This window comes from Tachysurus vachellii, chromosome 17 (genome assembly GCF_030014155.1).
Source record: "Tachysurus vachellii isolate PV-2020 chromosome 17, HZAU_Pvac_v1, whole genome shotgun sequence".
Taxonomy (NCBI): domain Eukaryota; kingdom Metazoa; phylum Chordata; class Actinopteri; order Siluriformes; family Bagridae; genus Tachysurus; species Tachysurus vachellii.
The window spans coordinates 13,301,935-13,320,025 of record NC_083476.1 but is presented as its reverse complement, the minus strand read 5'-3'; the positions used below and the strand labels follow the sequence as shown (position 1 = coordinate 13,320,025).

The 18,091-nt window shown below is 39.0% G+C and overlaps 1 protein-coding gene across 1 annotated transcript; it reads right to left on the bottom strand.

The window, feature by feature from the left end:
• Positions 1–3,845: 3,845 nt before the first annotated feature.
• Positions 3,846–7,832, bottom strand: camlg (calcium modulating ligand). Its single transcript, XM_060891694.1, has 4 exons — positions 7,547–7,832; positions 5,273–5,688; positions 5,109–5,174; positions 3,846–4,721 (listed from the first exon to the last, which is right to left on the bottom strand). Exons 1-4 carry the CDS (start codon positions 7,692–7,694, stop codon positions 4,530–4,532), a joined length of 822 nt encoding a protein of 273 aa, XP_060747677.1. The 5' UTR covers positions 7,695–7,832; the 3' UTR covers positions 3,846–4,529.
• Positions 7,833–18,091: the final 10,259 nt, after the last annotated feature.

Genomic DNA, 18,091 nt, shown 5'->3' with positions numbered 1-18,091 from the left:
CAACTATAGGCTAATATCAAACCTCTCATTTATAGACAAGATCCTAGAGCAGCATGTAGCACAGCAGTTAGGCTCACCTTTACATAGGAATAAATCTCACCTTTAGATAGTAATACATTTCATAACATCTTTCACTGGGATTTAGGCATCATAAAAGCAATGCAAAAGCATTGTTTAAAGTGCTAAATTACAAAAAACTGGTCTCTAACGGCCAGGGCCGTGTCATTGTACTTGTGCTACTTGACCTAAGTGCAGTTTTTGATATTATTGATCATATTATTTCCCTTAATAGACTAGAAAATGTTGTTCGAGTTAAGGGACTAGCTCATAAAAAATGTTGCTATTATTTCTTCACTGGCTGGAAAGATTTTCCAACAGTTTAGGTTGATGCAGGGCTGTCAAGTGTCACGCATTGAGCGTGACAGTCACCCATTTGGTCTTTTGTCACCCTCCCCCGGTCCAAAGACATGCATAGTAGGTTGATTGGCATCTCTGGAAAAATTGTCCGTAGTGTGTGATTGCGTGAGTGAATGAGTGTGTGTGCCTTGCGATGGGTTGGCACCAGGGCCCTGGTAAATAGGCAAATGCAAATAGAATAGAATAGAATAGGCAAATAGAATAGGCAAATGCTAAGAGCGCCGCCCACCACTAGGGGCTCCCGGGCGGCCAAATTATTATTTTTATTAATATATATACGTATATATATATATATATATATATATATATATATATATATATATTTTTTTTTTTATCTGAGAAGTATTTTATTTATATATTTATTATATATATTTTATTGCTGTAATAAAGGCAAGGAAAGCAAGGTCTCCGTAATATAGTTTTTTTTACATAGTTTGTGTGTGTTTCCAAAATATTTTCAAAATAAAGAAAAACAGGACAAAGCTGTGCAATTTGTTTCTGTGTAAGTTTATGAACAAAATGATCGGAACACAATTGTCTGTGATTCCAGGGGCACCAGGTGAAATCTTGCCTAGGGCAGCAAATTGGCCAGGGCCGGCCCTGGTTGGCACTCCGTCCAGGGTGTATCCTGCCTTGATGCCCGATGACGCCTGAGATAGGCACAGGCTCCCCGTGACCCGAGGTGGTTCAGATAAGCGGTAGAAAATGAGTGAGTGAGTAATATGCCACAGCGCCCAAAATGTATCTGTTCGCACCGTACTGTACTTTGTATTTGGTTAAATTGCGGTCAGTGATCCTTACCAAACACAACAACTCCCCCATTATTGTTTTTTTTGTTGTTGTTTGTTTGTTTTTTTGTTTGTTTTGGGGGTTTTTTGGTGGGGGGGCTGTCACGCTTGCCTGTCTTCAAAACTTGTGAGCCCTGTTGATGTTATACTAAGTCTGTGACTAGGTGTTGATGTATTCGTTGATAAAGACTTCAAAGCACTTTTCCATGTTGCTCTGGATAAAAGCATGGCATAAATGGAAATGGAAAAAGATTACACAGAATGGCATCAGTCAGAATATGTGCCTAAAATACGCACAAATAGAGGCTTGAAATATCATCTATGATAATGTACACATGTTCTGCATTCTCTGGGGTTAATGTCATTTGGTATGCAGTTAAATCATCATTGATGAATGAATAGTTATGTTATTAATAGTTAAAATAACTAAATTATATTTTAAACATGAAGAATAAGTGACAGTAACAAAGTAAATGTAATAGTTGATGGATTTTTTTCAAGTGTTTGCAGAAGGTATTGCAGACTTTATACTTGTTTATATCTTGCCTAGATCAACTTGCAGGTATTCATCTGTCCTGTGCACGTCCATCACCATCTGGTTTGGTGCAGTGACAAAACAGGACAGAAACAGACTGCAACACACAGTAAAACAACTGAAAAAATAATTGGTGCCCCCCTGCCCACTCCCCAGGACTTGTACAATACAAGAACCAGAAACCGGGCAGGAAAAATCACTACTGACCCTTCACACCCTGGACACAACCTCTTTCAGCTCCTCCCTTCTCTCAGGCGCTACGGAGCTTTGTTTACCAAAACTGCCAGACACATTCATTCCGCAGGCGATCACCCTTATTAACAACTCACCATAATTATATTCCCTGCTTCATATCTATAAGTAGTGCATTATCAGAACTGACAGTCATCACATCATCTGTATATGTTACACAAACTACTGCTGCTGAATATTGCACAAAAGCAGAATATTGCACAATATTGTTATTTGCACTACCATGCATTTCTCACACTTTATGTACATGATCAGTCATATATTCTGTATTCATATTTTATACTCATAATGTCTATTGTATCACATTATCTTGTCTTGTATAGTATAGTGTTATTTATGTCTGTACTTTTGAGAGTCACAAACAGCTTCATATTTTTCTATACCAAATTCCTTGTGTGTGTGTCAACACACTTAGCCAGTAAACCTGATTCTGATTCTAATTCATGGCCCTGTTTTAGAGTGGTTTAGGTCCTACATAACAAATAGAACTTTTTCTGTGGGTCTTGCTGGTACAGAATCCTGCAGTGCTCTTGTCCCTTGGGGTTCCACAGGGCTCAGTTCTGGGTCCATTACTCTTTTTTGCTTTATCTGTGTCCCCTAGGATACATCCTTGGACACCATGGGATTTCCTGCCATTGTTATGCAGATGACACACAGATCTATATACCTGTAAAACGAAAGGAGGGTTTCTCCATTACACATCTCCTTTCATGTCTTGATGACATTAAAACTTGGATGGCATTAAACTCCCTACATTTTAATGATAACAAGACAGAGGTGATGTTGCGTGGCCCAAGTGGCTCCTGCAAGCCTCCCCCGGTTGACCTGGGTCCCTTGGCATCGCATGTTAGACCCGTGATAACTAATCTTGAATTTAAAATTGATGTAGATCTTAAATTGGATAGCCAAATTGGTGCAGCCCAATTTCTTTCACCTAAGGCACATGGCAAAAATAAAACCTCTGGTGTCCAAGCAACAATTTGAGACAGTAATCCATGCCTTTATGACATCCCGGCTGGATTACTGTAATGCATTCATATTGACCTTAGCCAGTCTTCTTTGTCTCATCTTTAAAAAATGTCTAAAATGGCGCAAGGAAATATGACCATATTACACCGATTTTGGGTTTACTCCACCGGCTGCCTATGTATTTTAGGGTTTAATTTAAAGTTCTTTTATTTGTTTTTAAATATTTAAATGGCCTCATCATACCTTACTGAACTGCTCCACCCTTACACTGCCTGTTCGCTCAGGTCAGCCAAAGATCAAATAGGAAGCTCAGAGGTTGTTATAAACAGCCTCCGGTGTTTATAACAACTCATAATCACACTCTCAGTGTCACCCAAATGAGGTATGGGTTCCGGTTTGAGTCTAGTTCATCTAAAGGTTTCTTCCTCTTCCATCTAAGGGAGTTTTTCCTTGCCACAGTCACTTCAGGCTTGGGGATAAATACAAACACATTTAAATGTATGTCTTATATTAATCTTTGTATAATATTTTTGTTCTACATTTCTTATGTTATGTAAAGCTGCTTTGAAGCAATGCCCATTGTTGATGTATAGCACAAATAAAATTGAATTGTCTTACTAATCACAGATATAATCCATCAGCTGTTTTTGAATGTGTTGAATGCTTTTTTCATTAAATTATCATTTTAATTTCTAAGATGACTTGATAGATATTACAGTATACTATTAAAACTAATTTTTTTCTTTCTTTACTCACTGTTTTGTGTTTTAAAATAACAAAAATTTACATAAAAACCTGTAAATTGTTTGTACATGACTGTTTGTGATACTTCCTCAATAAAAAGATTAAAAAAAACTAATTAAGCAGAGTCTGTAAAATACACATGACTTTTTACTGAAGTTTATTGTTGACACAATCTTATAATGAACAGTAATTTTGCAGTAACAGGCAGCAATGTTTGTTATATGGAATAATTACATAAAACAAAGCAACATAAATAATATTATGTATCACCAAGCTAAAAAAAATTCCCCAAATTGTTACATCACAAATAAGCAACTCACTGTCAAATAACACATTATGACACTATTACCTGCCTTTCAGTTTAAATTTAACTTCTCCCCTGATGAGCCCTAAGTGCACATCAGCAGCATTACTAAGAAGAGTGCACTGTGGGGAGAAGTGTGTAGGGTGCAGTGTATATGGATGTTGAACAGGAGCACGCACACGCACGCACGCACACACACACTGCAATGAGAACACTGGACTAAAGTCTCAAACACAGTTTCTGTACAATTTCGGTCATGCTAATTAGCTAGCCTGCGTTTCATTACATTTCATTTCATTTAAATTAAGAGGATTAAAATCCAATCACATGACTGTCATGTTTGATAACAGCTTCTAATGGCTGATAACCGGTTGCTAGTGTAACTGAGCGGCGCTAAAAAATGACCAGGTGAAGTATGTAAATCAAGATTGGAGTACTGCTTTAAGCTGGGGTAAACACGCTGCTGTATGTTACTCCTGTGAATGAAGTGCGTGTGTGGTATGAAGTGTACATGTGTTTTTTAGGTGGACTGAGAGGAGAAAGTGGTGATGATCTCATGAAAAGTGATGAAGGTGAAAAAATAAACACAGAGATCAGAGAAAACGTCTCCCATTGTCCTGTAGGTTTCTGCCGAGCGATTGATCACTTCAGCTGGAATCCCAGAGAGGAGCAGTGCTGCAGACAACACCGTCGTCTTCATCTTCCTGTCCACCTGGACATGGACACAAAGAGGGACACAGTCATTAGAGCAGGACATTTACAAAGCAGGATGAAGGTCTTTTACTTAGAGACATAGCCTTTAACCCAGTACTTTAACGTTATAACTGCAGTGCCTGTACTAGCACTTTTTCGACTCTACGTGCATTTCTTTACCAGGAGCTTTTATACTGTGTTCATTTTTAAATGTCCAGTGTTGAACAGTGTTTTTGGCAGTGCTGGGATTTAAACTCACAACCTTGCAAACTACAGCTCATAACCTTCACCACTAACAGGCCTGAACCATACAATCAGCAATACACTGTGTCATTGTCAGTGTATTTGGTGGTCTGTAGTTGTCTTTGGGTCTGTCTGCTCGTCTGCCCAAAATTTTCTGTCTTACCTTTGGGAAGTATTTGTATAAGCCCATGTAGGCAAGTTCCAGGGTGAGAAAGGGTGCAAATATGGACTATGGAAGAAAAATTAATAAAAAAGCACAAATTAGGTAATTGATGAGGTAATCAAATTGTCTAATAAAGGGTGTAAATATGTTTGTGTAACTCTCACCAGGTATTGACAAACAAACAAGCGTACACACACGGCTAACACCATGCTGCCAAGTAGCCGGAAAAGCCTAAACGAGTCAAACTCTTCCGCATCTGCGCCGCTGTCCTCAGACGCCTTCTCACTGGCCAACTGACCCCGAAGCTTGATTGCATCATCAAAGCGAGACAGATAGGTGTTTAGGCCCCTGCGAGGGGAGCGAGAGCGTTCATCACTTGACGTCTCCCCCCGTGGCCTGAGCCGAATTCCCTGTGGCTCTGTATCCTCCCCCTCCTCCTCCCTCCTCTCGTCTAAAACTGATCCCTCACTCCGAGCCTCTGATACAAACGGAGACACCCTTTTAATGGACACAGACTGGGAGAAACTCTCGTTCCTGTCCAAGTCCAGGTGGAACCGTGGCTCTGTCACACGCTGAGATTCTGAAATAAACAAACAAACAAACAAACAAATAAAAAAAATGGCTGTTACTATTACAAAACAGCACTAATTACAAAATAGCTAATTAAAGATCAACTTCAAATTTTTTTCTTATTTTATACAGTGTACACTCCACAGAGGGAATAAGTCATATAGACCAAGCAATAATATGTTGAAAATTTTCAATTTTGTCTCAGGATCTTACAACAGATTGTGCAAGATTTCGAACAAAGTTGCAAATGAAAAAATTAAGTTCATGAACTGTCTTTTTTGAGCTAGTTAAAGAATAATTGATTTCTATTTAGGTGTATATCAAGACCTAGTTTTAAAACAATTAATTAGAATTAAATTTTAATCCATTTCTACAAACATAACAGATGGCAAACAACATAAAAAAGTAGACAGTGTGTATATTACAGTCGATATTATAGATATTGCAAATGAAAAATGTGCACCACAGTTCACTTTCCCCACAAGCAAAATACTGAAAAAGATAGAATTCCTTTTAGAACGCTGGGTTTTAGTGTCAGGGGATTTATGCGGTTGAATGCAGTTTTACTGCAAATTTTGTGAGACCCCGACAACCCTGGACATCCAGTCATACAGCAGAGGCCTGGCTTTCTTCAAAACCACTTCTGGGGCCGGGTTGTCCAGTGATTATACACACAGACAGACAGACAGACAGACACACACACAGAGAGACAGACAGACACACACAGAGACAGACAGACACACACAGAGACAGACAGACACACACAGAGACAGACAGACACACACAGAGACAGACAGACACACACAGAGACAGACAGACACACACAGAGACAGACAGACTGTGACACATTGGCAGACGGACACACACAGGGACAGACGGACACACACAGGGACAGACGGACACACACAGGGACAGACGGACACACACAGGGACAGACGGACACACACAGGGACAGACGGACACACACAGGGACAGACGGACACACACAGGGACAGACAGACAGACAGACAGACAGACAGACAGACAGACAGACACACAGACAGACACACAGACAGACACAGAGACAGACACAGAGACAGACACAGAGACAGACACAGAGACAGACACAGAGACAGACAGACACACACACACACAGAGACAAAGACACACAGAGACACAGACAACCACAGGCACAGACAGACACAGAGACAGACAGAGACACAGAGACAGACACACACAGACAGAGACAGACAGAGACAGACACACAGAGACAGACACACAGAGACAGACACACAGACACACAGAGACAGACAGGGAGACACACACAGACAGACACACACAGACAGACACAGACACACACAGACAGAGACAGACAGAGACACACAAAGACACACAGACACACACAGACAGACACACACAGACAGACACAGACACACACAGACAGAGACAGACAGAGACACACAAAGACACACAGACACACACACAGTGATCTCAGCATCATTTCTACCGCTTATCCGAACTACCTCGGGTCACGGGGAGCCTGTGCCTATCTCAAGCGTCATCGGGCATCAAGGCAGGATACACCCTGGACGGAGTGCCAACCCATCGCAGGACACACACCCACTCTCATTCACTCACGCAATCACACACTACGGACAATTTTCCAGAGATGCCAATCAACCTACCATGCATGTCTTTGTACCGGGGGAGGAAACCGGAGTACCCGATCTCAGCATCAGTACTGTTTAATTATTTATTCCCTTTGCAGACTAACACACAAACACAGCAGGCCTGATTCTCACCACACAATGACACAGCGTCAGTAACCGAGTAGCAACAGTTTAAAACGGTAACACAGTAGACACGACAGTATAATGTTTATTTCTCACCGCTGTTTTCTCCATCATTTTTATTAAAACCCACTATCCTGTTCATCCTCTGCTCTGAGTTCATTAGGAGTTTCCTGCGACGGATTTCTGCTCGTTTCTGCGCCGCACTCACTCCTCTCTCCTCCAGCGTCGCGCTCTCAGCCTCCATCCTCCTAACACACACTTCTCTTTACCGTTGATTAAACCCTTATCTAACAAAACCGCGTCTTCTACCGCTTCATACAATCCACCAGCGCACTAGCGTCGTGTTCCGCTCTGTTCAGGACGCGAAGTGATGATGTCATCACAGCGCAGTCATTGGTGTTAATCATAGATACATACACTAGATGTCGCCTTGGGGTCCTAAAAATGCGTCAAAACCGCCGCCATCTTTGTACGGTGCTCCTTTACCTCAAATGCATGGACGATGCCGGACTTCTGTACTGCATATGGTTGTTCAAATGAAAGAAATCTAAAAACCAGACAGCAAGGGATTACATTACACAAGTGAGAATGTGTTTTATGATATTGAATGTTAGGAAATTATATTTCTTGTTCCGTTGGTTTGTTTTAGTCCTTGGTTAATGACCGCAGCTAATCCATGCTAGTTACCCATTAGTTTTTGACAGTTAGTAAAACCGACAATGTAGATTCCGAAGCTCTTAATAAGGACATTAAAAATTGACCCATGCTTTTTTTGCTTAAAGGTGAAAAGACCCAACTTTATGTATGTTCTGTAAGATTCCCTTATCTGTCAAACAAATTTTATTAGACTTAACACAAGCAGAATGCTCTTTTATCAAGTTACTTCACTTAAAGACATATTTAATGACATTATGTCTGAAAAGGGTTTGGATTTTTTTATCTTATGTTAATAAAAAAATGTATAATATGACTTGCTGTTTATATTTGTTTTGTTTTTATTGTATTTATATGATATTTGTGTTTTTGGTACCGTTAAAGTGATTCGCTTGGCTGAGCACTGCATCCAATGGGTCTCTAACATCAACTCAGCAGCCCATCAGTGCCCAGTGTCTCTATTAAACAGAGTCATGAAAGCAGAAGTAGGCTCTGAGGACATATTTGGTCTTCGTGATTATGTTGTTGAGACTCAAGATGGCATAGACAATCATCACTTTAGCTTAATGTCACTGGTTGTCTGTGCCTTTCATAAATTGAGACAACACCATGTCGCAAAGATTCATACTCTGCAAAAGTGCAGAGCAAAAGTGTCAGGAAGAAACTCTGTAAGGTCGTGTTGTTGCAGGGAAACTGAACACTTTTATTTTTTAAATAGTTAACTCAGCTGACAGTCCTGGAAGGATGTCACCAGTTAGGCTGGCAGTTCATCCTCAAAGTCAAACTTTGTGGGGTTTTTTTTTTTGGTTTATGTGACTTTACTTATTTAATGTTGCAAAAATATTGCGGGAAAAGAATAAATAAAAGACTGAACAGTCTTTGGCACCTCAACTATCTAACTTTCACATTATGTTCTTCTCAAATTTTGTGATTTGCTTCCACCTGCAAATTGCTTTGTGTATCATATTTAATAAACCAATACAATTTAAATGTTTAAATGAACATGTATAGTCACACCATTGTAGCAGTGTTGCATGCAGTAGGCTATAAGGTAAGTAGTGATTGTTCATTTGACGTTTACTCAAGTGGAAGAATGTAACTAATAAACTTACACCTACTAGCACTATGCATTATATTGTGAAAAAGTAGATTATCTTAATATCAAAACCTTAAATTTTCAATGGACTTAATGTTAAATACATGTCTGACCGTTGGCACGACCAAAAAAAAAAAAATAGAAAATGTATGTAAAAAAAATGTAAAATAAATTTTATTTATTTGCCTACATTGACGCTAATGCATTAAGAGGAGGGGGTCCCCCGTACCAAGATGGCGGCTCAGTTGACGCATTCGTTCCAATGTACTGCCCTATACAAGGCGACATCTAATGTATATATCTATGGGTGTTAATCAACAAAGAGGGTTTTAAGTATCTTCAGAATCAGAAAGAGCTTTATTGCCAGGCATGTTTTCATATGCGAGGAATTTGTTATAGTAACAGAATGACATATACAATACAGACAATTTGTATGTACAAATGTGAAATGAGCAATTGAAATATACACAGTATATGTTTTAAGTAAATAGTGTGTGTTCCGTGTATGTTAAGTGTTCATCAGATGGATTGCCTGAGGGAAGAAACTGTTCCTATGTCTGGTCGTTCTGGTGCTCAGGGCTCTGTAGCGTCGACCAGATGGCAACAGTTCGAAGAGGGAGTGTGCTGGATGTGTGGGGTCCAGAGTATCTTGCGATATCTACAGAAAATGTCTGTATTTACAGGAAATTTCTCCTTTCTAAAATTTCTAGCATGTTTTTTTTTTTCACGAGTCTCGTAATCGCATATATAAAATGTTATTGTTTAATTTAGTTTTATCGTCGAAAGTGATGCATTAAATCAACAAGCCACAAGAGGGCGGTAGTTGCAGTGTTTTTAACCTTTATATTTTATTATTAATATAGCAATAATAATAATAATAATAATAATAATAATAATAATCTATAAGCAATTCTCAACTGAGATTCAAACCTGGCTACTCAATAAATATATAAGCATTTAGTGGCTGTAGGATTGTAACTGAGGCATGATTGATGATAGTAAAATAGCCTTGTTTTAATTTAAAGACAGAGCTGAAGACTAATTTCTGTGTGAAATTTTACTTGCACTATGGTAAAGTGGTCTTCCCTTAATATTTAAATAAATGATTGATTTTTTTTTTTACACACAAGGGTATAGCAACCAGAAAAGTCCACGTACACTGGTCTTTACTGGTTGCTATACCCTTGTGTGTAAAGAAAAAAAATTCAATAATTTTTTAAAAATGATTTCAATTATTTTCACCAAAATTCAATAATTTTTTTTAAATGATTTACAGGTCTGTTACAACGTGTCCCAAGTTAAGTTGTGCCCCACTTTCCCCTAACATTCACCTGCATTCCAATCTAAAATTTTCACATTAACTCATTTAACTCCATGAATTTTACCTCCAATTTCAGTTGGATTGACATAGTAATCATCACCACAGGAACCTGCCAAATTGTTCACACACCTCTCAAATTTGTATTATGTGTATAAAATGATATGAATTTGAATGATATGTAGGTTAAAAAGGGAAGGTTAAAGAGGAAGACTGTAAAAGGTAACAAGATGTGGAATGTAGAAAGAGTGTGAGAAGGAGAGAAAAGAGGAGGAGAGCAGAAATGTTAATGAGAAACAGAGAGATAAAGAAAAAACACAAAGAAAAAAAATCTGAACTGAGATGATACTGTTTTAAGACCATGCAATGGTCAAGGCCCTGCTCCAAGCTCAGGCAGTGGACTGACAGGGGCTATGGGCTAAAATCCAGTGTGTGTGACCATCAAGTGAGCAGTCCTCACCGTCCTTTACTATCTGCCGGGATGACCCATTACCCTCTGTACCAGAGGTGGGAGTAAGTCACACATGTGCAAGTCACAAGTAAGTCTCAGGTCTTAACCTTCAAGTCTCAAGCAAGTCCGAGTCATTTTTTGTGAGAGTCAAGTCAAGTCAAGTCAAGTCACTACTTTATGTCAAGCAAGTCAAGTCAAGTCGTAGCTTGAGTCAAGCAAGTCACTGGCAAGTCATACAGATGTTTTATGATTTAACTAAATATATATTAATTAAACAATAAAATATATTAAACAAAGTTAAATCTACAATATTTATGGACTATGAGAGTTTTATTTGCAACAAAAAATGATTATACTGTATGCATTTATTTTTAAAAGGTGTCCACATACAGGTGAGTTGTAAATACAATAAAAATCTAAAAATGAATAAAAATCAAAACAATAAAAATACAATAAAAATAATTATTAACAATAAAAATAATACAAATAATAAGATGTAAATGTAGCTGAAATAAGTTTCAATATGCCTCAAACATGGCAGAAGACCATGGAAAAGTATATATAAAAAAGTACAATGGTTTCTATGCAACCAAATGGCATTTTTTGAACAGGCATTCCCTTTTAATGGGACATGAACACATCCTTAAATTAGATCCTTCCTTTTCAACAACAGAATAACAACAAAAATCACATCAACCAAAAAACGTAAATTATTGAATCCCACAAACCTTGAAGTGAATTAACTATTAGGGAGAGAGAGAGAGAGAGAGAGAGAGAGAGAGAGAGAGAGAGAGAGAGAATGATTGGAGTGAGTGTAATTTATTAATATTAAATGGATAGTTCACCTAAAAATTAAAATTCTGTTATCTTTTTCTCGCCCTCATGATGTTACAAACCTGTATAAATTTCTTTGTTTTGATGAACACACGTAGATATTTTGAGGACTGTTTGTAGCCAAACCATTCATGAGCCCCATTCACTTCCAAAGTGAAAAAAGAATACTATGGAAGTGAAAGGGGCTCATGAATGGTTTGGTTGCAGACATTCCTTAAAATATCTTCCGCCGTGTTCATCAGAACAAAGAAATACAGGTTTGTAACGTCATGAGGGTGAGAAAATGATGAAAATTTTTTTATTTTTGGGTGGACTATCCCTTTAAATTGAATGTGTGTGCGTGTGCATGCGAGACAAGAATATGGCTCTGCTTGCAACTCTGAGGTTTTATATTTATATTTATGTTTTTTTATATATAATGTGCATCCCCATAAACGATCCATACGCTTTTCACTCAAAGCCTAACACTGAAGACCAATTATAAGTGCTATTGCAAAAAAAGCTGACATTTCCACATGAACAGTGACCAACCATTTACACTACATTAAACTTGCAAAAAATTTTATTTGATAGAACTTTGTCATTCAATTATGAGCGATGTGGTCGCATTCTGCTGTTCTTCTCTTCTCATCTTGCACAAAATCCCGGTACCCGAACTTAATAATTTTTGGTGTAGCACCTTCCATGTTTCGTCACGACTGTTAAGGTTTATTAGTTAGTGCGCGCGCGCCCTCTGCTTGCCTGCTGCGTCACGTGGTTAGATTACGCTCTTGCGTGCGTTTAAAAACAGATTTAAAATCAAAATAGACAAAAAAGATAAAACAAAAACAAAAAAACAAGCTATTTCGAGTCATTTAACTCAAGTCCGAGTCAAGTCTCAAGTCATGAATGTCAAGTCAAAGTCAAGTCGAGTCTTTTTTTAATATTTGTCAAGCAAGTCTCAAGTCTCAAATTTGTGACTTAAGTCCGACTCGAGTCAAGTCATATGACTCGAGTCCCCCATCTCTGCTCTGTACGGATCATGCCTTGCTCCAGTGGGTCCACTGCATGCACCACACCACCATGTGGATCAGTTGGTATGGTATCTGGCACTTCAGCCATTTGGGTGATCCACAGGCCAGGTAGGGGGTGGTTATTTGAAATTGGGATCATGGTTGAGTGTTGGTTTGTGAATGGAGGGTGGGAAACATGAGTGCAAAGTATCCCGTGTGTGTGTGTGTGTGTGTGAGAGAGAGAGAGAGAGAGAGAGAGAGAGAGAGAGAGAGAAAATGCTGAAATAAATTAAAAATAGTAAAAATTAAGAATCTGTGAGAACAAGTTGTTCAAGCATGCCTCCTGTCTCCTCATACCTGACCTAACCCAGGAACGTGCCATACCCATTCTCTTATCCTAGTGGAGTTTTGTCACAATCAGAGCTTCACTGGCTCTAGTCCAGCTTCTAAATTTTAGTCCTGCCTATTATGGATGTAACAGAATATAAATATATTGCTCCAAATGAACAGATGTGTTTTAAAGAGATACAAATACCTAAACAGATAGGTGGATCAGTTTTACGTTCATTCATTCGTTGACGCTAAACTTGTGTATACAAAAATGATTAGAGTCTTGTTTCAGTCGTGGCCTAGGTTTAAAAGGTATTAACATGTCCATGATGTTCGCAATCTTATATTTACGATTGAGCAGAAACATTCACCCAACAACATCAGACACCTACATGATGACCTTAGCAGCAGTGACAGAAACTCCATCTGCAGTGTGTTTCAGTAAGAACTCATTCTTTATATATAACCTACTCTTTCATTGTGTTTTTTTTTTTTTCATTCTTTTGGCAGCCCCAGTTAGGGGTTGTATTTGGGTTTTATGTTATAGTCAGAAGTGTTTGAGGGACAGAAAGACCGACTCCTGACCCAGCTATGCTTTCATCAACTTCAGGCATCGAGCTAACGGTACACACCATACAGAACACAGGAGAACACTGTTTTTAACACTATTTATGCAGTTAAATGCCAGTTTATAGCCTACGTAAGGCTACATGTGTAGTTTCTCCATTATTTTACTGCTTTTTTACATTAATATGGTTAAGTTACAGTATGTGTCTTATATGATACGCATTTATTTGTTCCGTGTTGTGTTGTTTTTGATTGCTTTCAACCGGTAACGGTCACAATTCGAGGATGTGGTGTGTCATATTAACCCCTCAGGTTCCCACCGTGATGCTGTTCCCCCTAGATTGATTAAAGAGGTTTCCCTTGTATAGGGCAATTGGTTCTCAGTATCGTTAATAACAGCTTATCTTCTGGGGTGGTTCCTACTGGTTTTAAATATGCAGTAGTACAGCCATATATTAAGAAACCTGGTTTACATCACTCTGTACTAGCTAACTTTAGACCTATCACCAGACTGCTCTTTTCTAAGGTCTTAGAAAAAATGGTCTATATACAATTGAAATAATTTCTGCATGAAAATGACATCCTGGAGGTTTTCCAGTCTGGCTTTGGGTCCCACCCCTGTATTGATATCTCCGCCCACACATACATACGCAACCCAGGCAACTAATGGAAAGAAATGTCTTTATCATAGCTGAAGGGAAGAACAATACGATTGCAGATAAACAAACAAGCATCATGCAAAGGACGGCATATATTTGTTCTGTGAAACAAAGCAAAACCAACGTTACTCACGTATCGAGAAGGAAAAAAGCACCTCGGCGTCTTAAGTAAAGTTGGCCACATATTCACAGATTCGAGTTTTCCGAGTCAATAACTCCTGAGCTAAACACTGTTACTAGCAAAACGCGGTTGTAGCTGCCTCTCTACATTACTACGATAGAAAAGAGGTGTTATTTGTGTAGTAACAGCGTTTAGCTCAGGAGTTATTGACTCGGGAAACTCGAATCTGTGAATATGCGGCCAACTTCCCGCTCCTTCAGTTCTCTCCAGCGCTGGAAAGCTGATCCTATATTAACACGGGTCCTACTTCTTGTTGACTGAATTGCGTCTGATGCTGGTGATTTTGTGATCCTTGTCCTGCTGGACTTAACAGCTGCCTTTGATACAGTTGACCACCTCATTTTAATATCTCGTCTAGGTAAACTTGTGGGTGTTCGTGGCCCTGTTTTAGAGTGGTTTAAGTCCTACTTAAAGGTAGGGTCTCTGATTTTTGAAAGCCAATGTTGACACATAAAATCACTAAAACAAACACGCCCCTAACAAAAATGGGTCCCACCCCTGTATTGATAGCTCCTTCAGTTCTCTCCAGCGCTGGAAAGATGATCTTATATTAACACGGGTCCTACTTCTTGCCTTATCGTAAGCCTTTCTTTGCTTTCTTTCTTTGTTTTTGTTGTTCTATGTTAAAAACGCTTTCTGCTAATGTCAATGTTAATGTAAATATAAATATTTAGGATTTTTAATTGATGAGCACCTTTCTTTTGAGCTTCATATACAGAATTTAGTAAAAAAGTTGAAATTGAAGCTAGGAACAAAAACCTTGGAACCTTGTTTTACTTTTTCTGCTAGAAAAAGGCTAGTTGATGCCACATTTCTCTCTATTATTATGGTGATCTGCTGTATATGAATGCCCCATCAAAGTGTCTTCAGATGCTGAATGCTGTGTTTCATGGAGCTTTAAGGTTTATTTCAAATTGCAGACCTCTCACGCATCATTGTACACTTTACTCCAAAGTGAATTTGCCCTCTCTGTCAAATCGCCGGCTTACTCACCTTTATATTTTTATATATGTGTATTATAGGCAGGCTGCCAGGCTACATATTCGAATTTCTTTTGTACAGAGTACTTATGGTTTACGGTCCCAGAAAATTATTTCATTAAATGTTCCTCAAGCTAGGACAGAGTTGTTCAAAAAGGCTTTTATGTTTTTTGCACCTTCAACTTGGAATGACCTACAGAAATCACTAAAGCTACAGTGTCTAATTTCCTTAAATGATTTTAAACATTATGTTAAATCTAGGGGGCACGGTGGCTTAGGTGGTTAGCACGTTCGCCTCACACCTCCAGGGTTGGCGGTTCGATTCCCGCCTCCGCCTTGTGTGTGTGGAGTTTGCATGTTCTCCCCGTGCCTCTGGGGTTTCCTCCGGGTACACCGGTTTCCTCCCCCGGTCCAAAGACATGCATAGTAGGTTGATTGGCATCTCTGGAAAATTGTCCCTAGTGTGTGATTGTGTGAGTGAATGAGAGTGTGTGTGTGCCCTGCGATGGGTTGGCACTCCGTCCAGGGTGTATCCTGCCTTGATGCCCAATGATGCCTGAGATAGGCACAGGCTCCCCGTGACCCGAGGTAGTTCGGATAAGCGGTAGAAGATAAATGAATGAATGAATGTTAAATCTATAGAACATGAGTCCATTCACACTTGCAACTGTTTTAATTAATGGTACTTTTATTTAAATTGAAATGCACTTGAGTTGTCTTTTGCCTTTTTGTTTGTTTTGTGATTGTGTGATTTAATTTGTTCTGCTATTTTGGCCAGGTCTCTCTTGAAAAAGAGATTCTATATCTCAATGAGACTAATCTGGTTAAATAAAGGTTAAATCATAAAAATAAAAAATAAAAAAGTCACACATGCGCACTGAACACTCTCTCCGCACATATTGAAAAGACCCGCTCCTTTCTGCTTATTGGCTACGTAAGTTTTTTTTGTTTTTTTTTTCAGTTTTTGGCCCGACTCAGTTTTCTGAAGCATTTCTCAAAAATCGGAGATCCTACCTTTAACAAATAGAACTTTTTCTGTTGGTCTAGGTGGTCTAGAATCCTCCACTGCTCCCTTGTCCTGCTGGGTTCCCCAGGGCTCGGCTCTGGGGCCATTACTCGTTTTGCTTTATTTGCTTTCCCTGGGATACATCCTTAGACACCATGGGATTTCCTTCCATTGATGTGCAGATGATACCCAAATCTATATACCTGTAAAGCAAAAGGAGGGTTCCTCCATTACACATCTCCTTTCATGTCTTGATGACATTAAAGCTTGGATGGCAATGAATTGTCTCCATTTTAATGATAACAAGACAGAGGTGAGGTTGTTTGGCCCAAGTGGCTCTTATAAGTCTCCCCCTGTTGACCTTGGTCCCTTGGCATCCTATATTAGACCTGTGATAAGTAATCTAGGCTTTAAAATGGATGTTATCCCTAAATTGGATAGCCAAATTGGTGCAGTGGTAAATTCCAGCTTTTTGCACCTAAGGTGCCTGGCAAAAATAAAACCATTTTTATAACCATTTTTATTTTAAAAAATAAACCAGTCTTCTCTGACTCGCCTTCAATTAGTTCAAAACACTGCTGCACGTCTTTTGACTGGTGCAAGTATGACCATATTACACCATAATCCTGAGCAGCATAAAGCGATTACTGAAAATAAGTGAGTAACTATTTGTAAAGATTTAGAAGTCCTGTGTCTGAATCCTCAAGTCAAGTCAAGAAGCTTTTATTGTCATTTCAACCATATATAGCGTGTTGCACTACACAGTGAAATGAGACAACGGTGCTACATAAAACAAAGACAGAGCTAAGGACTTAGTAAGTAGTCCTAGCCATATAAAGTGCAACTGTGCAACCTTGTGCAAACAGTGCAGGACAAGACAAAAAGACAGACAAGACAGTGCAGGACAAAAGACCGTGCAAACAAAAAATTACAAGATATTACACAAAAGACAATACACAAAAGACAATAAACAGGCAAAGCACCGACCAGTGCAAATATTGTATGTTCAGACAAAATTACGTGTGCAGAAATACTGGAATGAACACAGTGTTATAGCAGCAGTTACCTGAGATATTGTAAAGGACTGTGCAAAACAGCAAATGACTGAAATGTGAGACAGCATGTGCCAAGAGCAAAAAAACAGTGTGCAAAACAGCATGTAAACAGATTGATATGGATATATATTGGAAGTGTGTGTATTTGGGGTAGGTCTGTGCAGTCCATCCTGAACACTAATTGAAACGTCAATATATATATTATGGCATGTGAGAGTATCATGAGAGAATTGAATGAAAAGTCTGAATATATTGAATGGATTCTGAATAGCCAACTCTCACGCATTCAGCGTGAGACTCACGCAATTGACAAATTCTCACCCCCATATTCTCACGCAGACTCGTGCAGCAGTGAGGAAAAAGAATCGCGCTTGAAAGCAACGCGCAGAGAGACCGGTCAGACAGTGTAGTGAGTTTTTGGTGACAGTTGTAAGGGAAATACACATTTATTCCCATAAACTGTGTAGTCAGCCGTTCTCCCTCCCATCTGCACTGTGTGAATTGTGAACGCAGGCAGG